The following is a 10534-nucleotide window of genomic DNA, read 5'->3' as shown; positions in this document are numbered from 1 at the left end:
CTGCTTCCAGGGTCGCTCAGAACTTCACAGACTTGTTCTGGATGACTGAGTGGATCTTCCGTAGGTTCCGTCGGACCCGAACAAACTCCATCAATTGAGCTTCCTCTTGTTTCTTCTCCTCTTCTTCTTTCTCCAGCTGCTCAGAGGCAAAAGAGGAGAAGCTCAGTGTCATGGAGAATCCAGACGAACCTCAGAGTCCTGATACCTGCAGGTGTCTCTGCTGACGCTGGAGCAGAACGTCCTCCAGAGGAGTCCTGCTCTGACCTTCATCCTCCTGCTCACTCTGCACCCTCTTCCTCCTCTCCAGGACCTGCTGGAGCTCAGACCTGCTGCTCAGCAACAGCCCCCTGCAAGCAGCCACACACAAGCCCTCAGGGGGGGGAACTGGACTGGTCCTGGGACCTGGGTAAATCCTGGGACCCACTGGCCCAGCCCACTGCTGCTGGGATTCTGGCACATTTAGTAACAGCAGTAATAACAGGTGTCATTAGTTAATAACACTGATAAGGCAAAGCTTGGGTGTCAGTAGGGAGCAGGAGGAGCTGAAGGAGCAGCAGGAGCTGCAGGAGCAGCAGGAGCAGCTGGAGCAGCAGGAGCTGCAGGAGCAGGAGGAGCAGCTGGAGCTGCAGGAGCAGCAGGAGAAGCAGGAGCAGCTGGAGCAGCAGGAGCAGCAGAGCAGCAGGAGAAGCAGGAGCAGCTGGAGCAGCAGGAGCTGCAGGAGCAGGAGGAGCAGGAGGAGCAGCTGGAGCTGCAGGAGCAGCAGGAGAAGCAGGAGCAGCTGTAGCAGCAGGAGCAGCAGGAGAAGCAGGAGCAGCTGGAGCTGCAGGAGCTGCAGGAGCAGGAGGAGCAGGAGGAGCAGCTGGAGCTGAAGGAGCAGCAGGAGAAGCAGGAGCAGCTGGAGCAGCTGGAGCAGGAGGAGCTGAAGGAGCAGCAGGAGCTGCAGGAGCAGCAGGAGCAGCAGGAGCTGCAGGAGCAGGAGCAGCAGGAGCAGGAGGAGCTGAAGGAGCAGCAGGAGAAGCAGGAGCAGCTGGAGCTGAAGGAGCAGCTGGAGCAGGAGGAGCAGCAGGAGCAGGAGGAGCAGCAGGAGCAGCTGGAGCAGCAGGAGCAGGAGGAGAAGCAGGAGCAGCAGGAGCTGCAGGAGCAGGAGCAGCAGGAGCAGATCGGTTTTCAGGGGCTGCGAGCGGCCCGGGGCAGCATGGAGATGCAGTGTTTGATAACACGTGTGTGAACGACACCTTCGTGAATTCGTAATGAAGAACGTGGGAGTGGCCTGATTTGAACAAAGCGGAGAGAAGAGGAACGGTCCCCAACAGCCGGTGCCGTTACCTCTTGTGGGCCAGCAGCAGCTCCCTGTGGAGCTCGTTGTGGGTCTTGGAAGCTTTAACGGGGCTGATGTGGGCGGACGAGGCCTCGGCTCCGTCTCCAGCATCTGAAAGAGAAACCTGCTGTAAGAGGGAGGAACGAGGGGAGAACCACGTGGCCTCAGCACCACACAGAACCAAACATGTTTGGGGTTGATCTGAGCTCCTCCTGATGGTCCAGAACACCTCAGGTTGGAGAGAGTTTTGGACCTTCAGTGTTCCTCTGGACCCAGGATGAGTGGTTTAAACTTTGAAAAGACAGAGCTGAGCGATGACCTGACCTCCCCTGTGGATGTTGGTCATCCTGCTGCTGGAGGTCAGCTGGACCTCCATGGGTCGGTGACGTTTAGGAGTTGTCACGGCAACGAAGATGGCGGCCGGTGAAGGTCGGGACCGTGTGGGGGTGTCGTGGTAGCGAAGGTGACTCAGCACAGCTAGTGTGATGCAGGGAAGCACCCGAAGACCTGGTGTGGACCTGCGGCCCCTGATGCATGCTGGGTATCTGGGGGGGGGGGGGCAGAGATGAAGTACTATGAAATAAAATGAGATGAAATAAAAATGAAGCAAACCTCTGTGTGGGAACACAAGGAACAAGGAACAAAAGCTGTTTGAAATGTAAATAATGACACATCAACAGGCCAGAAGTGGTCGACCGGCCTCCTGCCTGAAGCTCTTCGAGTTTAAATTCCCTCTTACTGGACCTGGACCTGGACCTGGACCTGGACCTGGCCAACGTGAATGAAAAGTGTGCGGGAGCCTACCTGAGCTGTTCTGCTCCATGGTCAACCGGAGGAACGTGAAGAACATAAACCAGCGTGGAGCCGACAGACTACACCGACACCCGAGAGCGCCGGCGATGCCTTCACTGACTGTCCGACATTCCACAGCCGACGCACTAGAGTTCATCCGCTCACCTGTGCGGCGGCTCCGTTATCCTTCTTCTCATCAGATAATCGGGATTCATCACAAAAAACCTCAGAACATCCAAATTCTACATTGATAATAAAGTGAGTCTTTAAGATTCCGGCCTCGCAGGACTGGGAAGCAGCAGGAATTCATCATCACATGTGGGTGACGTTGGTCCAGAAGCAGCAAACACGGAGACACAGCAAAGGTTCAAGACGAGCTCCCTTTTATTTCTCAAAATAAGTGAACTGACGGCAGTTTCACCCAAAGTAGAAGAAAAGCTGGAAAAGAGTCGTTGGTGAAGTCACAGAAAATAAAGGTTTTAATATTTAAAGTGAAAGGATTTGAAGTGTTTTATAATCTGCTGCCACTAGTGGCGAGCGAGGCTGCAGATTCTTTCAGTCACGTGACTCAGAAATGAGGGAAGCATTGACTTTATCTGACTTTAGAGTCCTCTAGCGCCCCCAGTGTTCAGCTCAAGTGCTGCTGCCCCACTGAGCCAAACTAACCAGTGGCAGGTTTGTTTTACCGGGTCGTTCGTGGAAACTGTGGAAATCTTTTCTTTCAACTGATCCTTGGCTAAACCGAACTTTCTACTGCTGGTTTGGTCATTACTTTGGGATGAAATGTTGCCTCAAAGGAACCCCAGAAAATGATGCGTTTCTCCAAAATGAGCCATGGAGGAACCTCTAATGGAAGCTGGGGCTCCTGACACGGAGCTCTGGTCATGATTGTGTGAAGATCAGGTCAGAAGGCAGCAGAGGCGCCACCAACAACCGTCTGCAGGAGGTGAAAAGGGTGAAAATACAATCAGAAAGGCTGGTGGCTCATTTGCTTTGGTCTTTTTCACAGCTGCATCGAGAATAAAGAGTAGAATAAGAGAATTTTACACCGTGGTAGAAAAACTGGGGCTCAACTCCCATCAAAAATCTTAATGGAATATAGAAAACATGTCCAAGATAAACAAAGATTAAAGGAATGACAGTAGTTCTGTGTCCCACAGCAGGTGGCTGAGTGGGCGTGTCCAGGTCACGTGGTCGTCAGGAAAGACGAGCAGAATAAAGCTGATTAAGCCCCAGAGTCGCCTGTAATGGCAGCATGGAGACACTAGAGGGCAGAAGGGGTTTGAGGAGAGTGCTCGCCTTCCTCTTCCTGTTAATGACCACGAGAGCAGGCCGCGCGCAAGCACACGAATTAGATAAATGTGGTTTGAGCAGAATCGCAGCAGTTTGACGGTCGTCCGAGAGTAAAGCATGAAGAAACGGGCGCTGGAGCCGCCCGGGGCCGACCGGGGGCCGCCGTCTGGCCCCCGGGGCCGACCGGGGCCGACCGGGAGCCGCCCGGGGCCGCCCGAGACGGGCGGTCACTTGAAAGCCGACTGCTTCTCTTTGAAGGCAGCCTGCCGCTTCTTCTTCTTCCTCCGCCTCCTTCTTCTTCAGCTCCTGCTCCTGGCGGATCTCTCCTCGAAGCGGCTGGACGCGCCCACGGCGTGGACCTGTCCAAAGACAAGTTTGGGGACAGATTTAGCTGAGACACTGGAGGAGTTTGTGTTGGTTGCTGCGGCAACAGCACTCTGCTCATCCAGTGGCTTTCATTGAAAATGCTCTTCTGGTCTCAGCTGTGACCGACAGATGTCTGAAGGTTTCACCTACTTTAGCTTCGAAGAAGGACTTGGCTCCTTTGACTCCCTCCGAGGACACGTCGATCTCGAAGAGCTCGGCCAGCGCGCACAGCCCGCTGTCGGCCAGCTCTCCGGCTGCTGCCTTCCTGAAGATGAGCAGGAACTGGTGCGGATGGAGGAGGAAGAACATCAAACCATGTTTGGACAGAACCTCCTCACGGCACAGGTTCTGGTCCAGAGCAGGCCTCACCTCTCTGAAGCTGAGCCTAGAGTCCAGGTCCTCGTCCACCTCTTTCATCATGTTCTTCAAGCCCAAATGGGTCTGCGGCGGCTTCCCAGCTCTCTCCATCATCAGCTTCAGCTCCATCATGTCGATGTAGTTGTCCTTGTTCACGTCGTACCTGCGAACATTCAGAGGTTACAGCTTAGCCTCCAGCTTCCTCCTTCAGTGTCAGTGAGTATAATGAACAGAGGGATTTCCCATCATGCACCAGGGCTCTCATGTTCCATGAATGTACCCAGCTGCTGCCTGTGACAGTTGTGACTGCGACTAACAACAACAACAACAACAACAACAAAACACACTCCCCCCTCCCCCCCTGCTCCACGAGCGAGCACCAGCACGCTCTGGGAACACCTGGACACGCCTCAACAAGGCAGAAGAATGTGGGCAGGTTAGCGCACAAACAGCAGTTCTTCACCTCTGGCAACTTTCCCTCCAAAACCTGAAAAATGTCAAAAACCCAAGTAGAAAGTGCAGTTTGGGTGTCTGGCAGCGACCGGCTGGTGAAGGTGATTGCAGATAAGAGATCTCCCCAAGCTGTAACGGAGCTGAGGACGTGTTCTGGGGAAGGTTCTGCTTCATTCAGCCCGGGGGGGGGCAACAATGGTTCTTTATCGAGGCGTCAGCTGTAGGAGCAGTCACCACACAGGCCTCAACAGTCACGCAGCAACTTCCTCATTCTGCCTGCAAAGGCATGATGATGACTCAGAACTGAAACCTTCGGAACCGTTCGAGACTTGGACGGGCCAGACTGGGACGGAGCAGGTGAATGGGCTGGTGATACTGGGACAGACGATACCCCTCCCCTGATAATCTCATTTCCTAATCAGTGTCCTCCATAACCCCCGCCCGACAGATAAGGGGCCCTATTCTAGAGGATATGTCAAAACGCTGAGTTATAAACTGAGTTATAAACTCATGAGCGGCTCATGAGTGATTGGATCAACAGGTTCCGAACTCTGCTGCCGCTGTCAGGAACTATCCGCACCACAACACGACAGGACGGTCAAGATGCGCCCACTCACTTGGAGAACTCTCGCTCCATGTCCTTGATGTGCTTCCGTGAGAACTCTTTGAACTCGGTGTAGGGGTTGAAGACCTTGGAGCTCCGGGGCTGGTCCTGCCCCTGGTTCAGCGCCTCTCTCCTGCTCAGCATCGCAGACAGCTCCGCGTCCGCGTTGCTCACCTTCTCATCAGAACTGTCCAGCGGTCGGGGCACGTCCACGGCTACGGGCTCCGCGGTTCCCTCCTCGATCTGGAGCCGGTGGCTGAGCTTGGACGAGAGTTCGTCTGTGGCCATGTTGGAAGGAGGCAGCTGGTAGACAGCGCTGCTGGAGCTAACGAGGCTAAAGTAGCTAACGAGAGCGCGCGGGGAGGGCGTCACCGCTTCCTGCTCCGGCTCCGGCGGGAAAACACTGGTTGGTAAAGCGGAAACAGACGAGGGGCAAATGTGTTTCAAACCAACACAAGTGAACCATTTAACTCGCAAAGTTCAAAGTCGAAAGTTTCGCCAAATCTGTAACTTTATCTTTACAGTAACCAGGATGTAGTTGTGGCCGTAGCCACGCCCCTGAGGGAGTACAGGTCAGTGATTGGTTGAATCGAGACTGTCTGCTGGACGGAACTTCCGGACTTTACTCACGTTAATTAATGTTTATTAATGTTAATGAAGGAACGGCATTTTTGTTGTTTTTATTACTTTTTCAAGATGTAACGGAGGTATATTTAATAAAGTCAAATCACAAATCCAAGTGACACACCCTTCGATGCTGTATCTCGTAAAAATTAACAATCTTGTTTGTCAAATTACAATTGCATTTAAATTCACTGTTTAGTGAATGAATAAATGGTTTCATGGTGAATGAATGAATGGTTTCTCTGGTGTTTTGGGACATCTTTTGTTGAAAATTCATGATTACGGGATGTAAAATGAAAAGACAAACGTTATTTATCTGGGTTATTACAGCCCGTTTTTGACATTGGTGCCTTATTAACCTACATTTTTAATCTTGAATACGACTACTTCTTCTCACATTCACATTCACTGATTCATCAAATGAATTTGTTCTATAAATGCACCTGCAGACATGATCTATATCTATACCTACTGTATACATACTTGATGCTTCTATTGCATGTGTGCCCAGTTTGGGCTGGACACTACGAGGTCAATGTGGGACACCTCCAAAGATGGTGGACAATGACCAGGCTAAGATCCTGTGGACCTCCAGATGCAGACAGATGGTGATGGGAGATTTAAGGTCATCAAAAAGGTGATTTTACCTTTCACCAAAGTCTCTCTCACATGTCTCACATATACTCCAATTTAAAGTTTTATCGTGCTTCTTTTTATTCAACATAAATACAAATGTATATTTTATTTGATAATATCTTCTCTCAGTTGATATTTAAAACACAGTTGGAAAATCCAAAAACTCTGGGGTCTTTATTGCAAAATAACATCAAATAATCCTAAAATGACTGAAAACTCTGATGGATCCTGCTGGACACACACTGTCCTCAGTCCTCAAGGGCAGGAGACGAAATTTGAACAAAATTCAGTTTTACAGAAAATATGGTGAAACTGATGTCTGTGCACAGCAGGAGACAAAGGACAAGAGACAGAGACAGAGGACGAGACCAGAGACAGAGGACGAGAGAGAGGACGAGAGACAGGAGACAAGAGAGAGAGGTACGAGAAGAGGACGAGAGACAGAGACAAGAGAGAGGGACAAGAGAGAGGACAGCTGCTGCTGAAAAATCTTTCATCTCATATACCACAAAGACACACTCTCTCCTTTCCGTCTCCCCTCCCTCTCCCTCCCTCTCCCCCCTCCTTCCCTCCCTCCCCCTCTCTCTCTGCCCTCTCACGCCTCCCTCTCCCCTCCTCCCTTCCCTCTCCCTCTCACCTCGCACTCTCCCCCTCCCTCCCTCCTCTTCCCTCTCCCTCCCACTCTCCCCCCTCCCTCCCTCCCTCTCCCCTCCCTCTCCCTCTCCCTCCCACTCTCCCCCTCCCTCCCTCTCTCTCCTCTCTCTCTCCCCCCCTCTCTCCCTCCCACTCTCCCCCTCCCTCCCTCTCTCCCTCCCCTCTCCCTCCCTCTCTCCCTCCCCTCTCCCTCCCTCCCACTCCCCTCCCTCCTCCCTCCCACTGTCCCCCTCCCTCCCTCCCTCCCTCCCTCCCACTCTCCCCCTCCCTCCCTCTCTCCCCTCTCTCCCTGTCCACCCCATCTCCTTCCCCTAGCCTCCTAGCCTGTGTCTGTCTCTGTCTCCCCCTCATTGTCCACCACCCCCCCTGGGGGGAGTCTCAGCTGTTGGGTTTGTCAAAAGCCTGGGAAAGTAGTGTGTCGTTTCCCCCCCACAAGTCACGTCTGTGTGAAACCTAAAACCTGATTCTGATCATTTTTGGGAGGTGATGCATGCTGGGACAGCAGACCAGCACCAGAGGGCTTATAGGAACCATTTGGACCCAAACCTGATTCGTGGGAAGTGGTGGGAGTGTTTTTCTCTGGATGGAGGGATGGACGGTGAACACATGACTGACCTCTGGGCTCTCAATGTCCACTTGCAGCTCCTAAACTAAAGATCCAAATCATGAACCTCTGTCAGAAACAGCTGTACTGGGTATACTGGGGGGGGGGGGGGGTGCTGAAGGTCTGAGAGGTTGTGTTCTTTTAGAGGCGGTCTCCAGGCTGGACTCACCTGCACAGGTACACATGTCCCCTCTTCTTCCTCACATGTGATGGACCCTCAGTCCTGACCCCCCCAGGCTGCCCCCGCTCAGGTTGGAGGCGGACCTCTGCTGCCTCCACCTGTGCGAGTGGACCTACAGCAGCGGAGAGTCGCGCTGGCTGGTGCTCGTGCACGAGCCTCCATCAGTATTCACAGATGGAGGTGAGGAGAATCTCGGCAGGATTGTTTTGGCGGCCCGGCAGCCTCTAAATTAATCTTTTCCTTACTTTGAAATTGAGACACCAACCCTGCGTAATCCCGTCTCCTCAATCGCTGCCAGTCCAGCGCGGCGGCAGGAGCCATTATCATAAAGGCCCGTGATCCTCAAAAATTAAATTTACCTCCCAGCTCTGGAGTTCCCTCATCCCAGCTGGAGACAGCGGACACCTCCCGCTCAGCCACAATGGAGGGTGGGGTCGCCGCGTCCTGATAGCAGGCTTTTGTAATCCTGAGCTGCCGACTACATGAAATCCTGCTGTAATTACCTTCCTTCCCAAAGGCAGGTGGGTTAGCCTGGAGGATGTTCTCCATCTTCAGCAGCGCTCACAAGGACAATGGTGGGATTTGGTTCCTGTGTGGATCCTCAGACATGCAGAAGAGTTTGCAGCCTGTTTCACCCTCAGGAATCCAAGGTTATGATTCCACCTGCAGGAGGAGATGATTCATATCAGCAAGAGAAGAAGTGTTCATAAGTGACAGAAGCAATTTAATAGGTTTCGATTATAATATTGAACATTTTCTGATCATCAAATCTATTTCAGAGAAATTAAATCATCTTTATTTTCCAAAGTTTTAGCAGAAACCTGAATATTAAGACATGAATATTAAGGCTGTTCAACTCCTCACAGTGGGGAGGAGGCCAACAGAGAACTGGAACATTTTTATAGTTTTTATATTATATTCATATTCTATTTTTAATTTATTCTATTTTATTTCTTATTTTATTATATTTTTATTATCTTTAATAGGTTTGATGGGGTGAAATGGTGGTGGGGAATTTTGTAGATGCTGTAGATCTTTGGAGATGCTAATTTCCCTGGTGGACACCCCCTAAAGGGATCAATAAAGTACTCTTGAATCTTGAATCTTGAATCTTGAATGAAGGAACAAATTCAGAAGAACATCTTTCCTGGGTTTGGTTATCTCACCTAAGATTCCACATAATTATATCTGAATTTAGCACAAAAACTCTTCCAGTATTGATGTAACTTGAGCCAGTCCAGATTTTTTATTTTGGCTCTGGCTTTGATCGTCCTTCAGGAGAAAGACCTGATGTTGAATATTCTTGAAGGTTCTTCTGTGATAGAAGCACCTGTGAGGGTTCCGACCACAACCTTTCAAAGGGTTGCAGCTTTTCTCCACAAGATAAAACCAAAGAACCGGACTTTCAAAGCGAACCTGCTCCTTTTGAGGAGATCAGTGCGGACAGATGTTCCTCAACATGGTGCTCGATGATCTGGGAGGTTTGTGAGCTAATCCATCAGAATCTAACAATAACGGTGATTGTTGCGGATGGTGCTCGCTTGCATGTTTTGGCCGTGTGGAGCAGGTCGGGTCTCTCCGCTCCTCTTGCCTCTTAAAGCTCAGATTTGCAGCGCTTCTGTCAGCTCAGACGTGTTGACTCAGACGTGCTGAAGTCTCTTTTTGTCACAATGAGGCTGATTGAGGGCCTGGTGTCGGAGCAGAGAGGTTAGGGAGACAGCCGGCTTCCTCCCAGCTTAATTTCAAAGTGCTATAGTGAGGAGATTAGAGCGAGGGGGTGTCAGGGTGGGGGGGACAACAGAGGTTCCTCCACAGCTCAGTAATCGTACATTTAGGCGACTGCTGCGATAAGACATAAAAGACATCAGACTGGAGGAAAAAACCCTGACATTAATGAAAGAGGAGTAAGGTGACGCTTCAGCGTGTGTGTGTGTGTGTGTGTGCGTGTGTGTGGCGTGTGTGCGTGTGTGCGTGTGTGTGTGTGTGTGTGTGCGGGAGGAGGTGGAGGGATGGAACAGTTTATTTCTCCTGTGTGTCTCACACTGCTTAAGCACTCGACTTACAAGCTGATATTGTGATCCAATCACAGCGATCTGTCGGCTCTAAGCTGATTGGAGCAGCTGAATCCTCTCTGTGGCGATCAGACAGCCGGGGCCCAGGTACATAATGTATCCTGGAATAATTATGGGATTTAGGGAGATGTTCGGCTTTGTAAGTACTTCCATTGTGACAGCGTTGAGTGTTTGACACAGCGGTCCTCCCAGTGAACAATCCCCCTGGGTCTGCTGGAGTGGGGGGGCGTGTTCTTCATTCCTCGGAGTATTCCCACTCCGTCAGTGTGATAACATTCCCGCTGCTCCTCCGCTCTTCCCACCATTGTTCTTCAATATGAGAACGCCTCATTAATGGCCTCCTTTCTTAAGTGACCAATGTGATTTTATTTTTCCTTCTTTACTCATCTTTAACCCGGCCCTCCACCTGGCCTCAGAACGTCATGGAGACAGATGAAGCATCCTCCTCTGACACGAGGCCACCATGTGGTGAGGAGGAGCAACAGCAATGTCACATGTTCACAACAAGGTTGGTGATCACATCCTCCTCCTCCTCACCACCATCATCATAAACATCATCATCATCACCATCACCACCATC

The 10534-nt window shown here is 51.3% G+C and overlaps 2 protein-coding genes and 1 long non-coding RNA gene across 6 annotated transcripts; 1 reads left to right on the top strand and 2 right to left on the bottom strand.

Moving 5' to 3' along the window:
* Positions 1 to 6: 6 nt before the first annotated feature.
* Positions 7 to 2335, bottom strand: LOC130530163 (actin-associated protein FAM107A-like). Of its 3 annotated transcripts, XM_057041110.1 has the most exons (5): positions 2123 to 2335; positions 1643 to 1863; positions 1327 to 1429; positions 206 to 347; positions 7 to 136 (listed from the first exon to the last, which is right to left on the bottom strand). In XM_057041110.1, the coding sequence occupies exons 2-5, from the start codon at positions 1692 to 1694 to the stop codon at positions 17 to 19; spliced, it is 417 nt and encodes a 138-aa protein (XP_056897090.1). In that variant the 5' UTR covers positions 1695 to 1863; positions 2123 to 2335; the 3' UTR covers positions 7 to 16. The 3 variants fall into 3 exon arrangements, with proteins under 3 accessions (XP_056897090.1, XP_056897088.1, XP_056897089.1); XM_057041108.1 differs by lacking the exon at positions 7 to 136 and having other exon boundaries at positions 212 to 1863; XM_057041109.1 differs by lacking the exons at positions 7 to 136; positions 2123 to 2335 and having other exon boundaries at positions 212 to 1429; positions 1643 to 1689.
* Positions 2336 to 2471: 136 nt separating this feature from the next.
* Positions 2472 to 5721, bottom strand: LOC130530164 (EF-hand domain-containing protein D2-like). Of its 2 annotated transcripts, none has more exons than XM_057041111.1 (5): positions 5197 to 5721; positions 4139 to 4289; positions 3920 to 4051; positions 3598 to 3762; positions 2472 to 3535 (listed from the first exon to the last, which is right to left on the bottom strand). In XM_057041111.1, exons 1-4 carry the CDS (start codon positions 5469 to 5471, stop codon positions 3703 to 3705), a joined length of 618 nt encoding a protein of 205 aa, XP_056897091.1. In that variant the 5' UTR covers positions 5472 to 5721; the 3' UTR covers positions 2472 to 3535; positions 3598 to 3702. The 2 variants fall into 2 exon arrangements, with proteins under 2 accessions (XP_056897091.1, XP_056897092.1); XM_057041112.1 differs by having other exon boundaries at positions 2472 to 3590; positions 3621 to 3762.
* LOC130530165 (uncharacterized) lies at positions 5451 to 6037 on the top strand. Its single transcript, XR_008951755.1, has 2 exons — positions 5451 to 5589; positions 5708 to 6037. It is a non-coding gene; the product is annotated as an uncharacterized LOC130530165 (long non-coding RNA).
* The last annotated feature ends 4497 nt before the right edge of the window (positions 6038 to 10534 follow it).

Source organism: Takifugu flavidus, chromosome 8 (assembly GCF_003711565.1).
Source record: "Takifugu flavidus isolate HTHZ2018 chromosome 8, ASM371156v2, whole genome shotgun sequence".
Lineage (NCBI taxonomy): Eukaryota > Metazoa > Chordata > Actinopteri > Tetraodontiformes > Tetraodontidae > Takifugu > Takifugu flavidus.
This window is presented reverse-complemented; position numbering and strand designations above follow the sequence as displayed.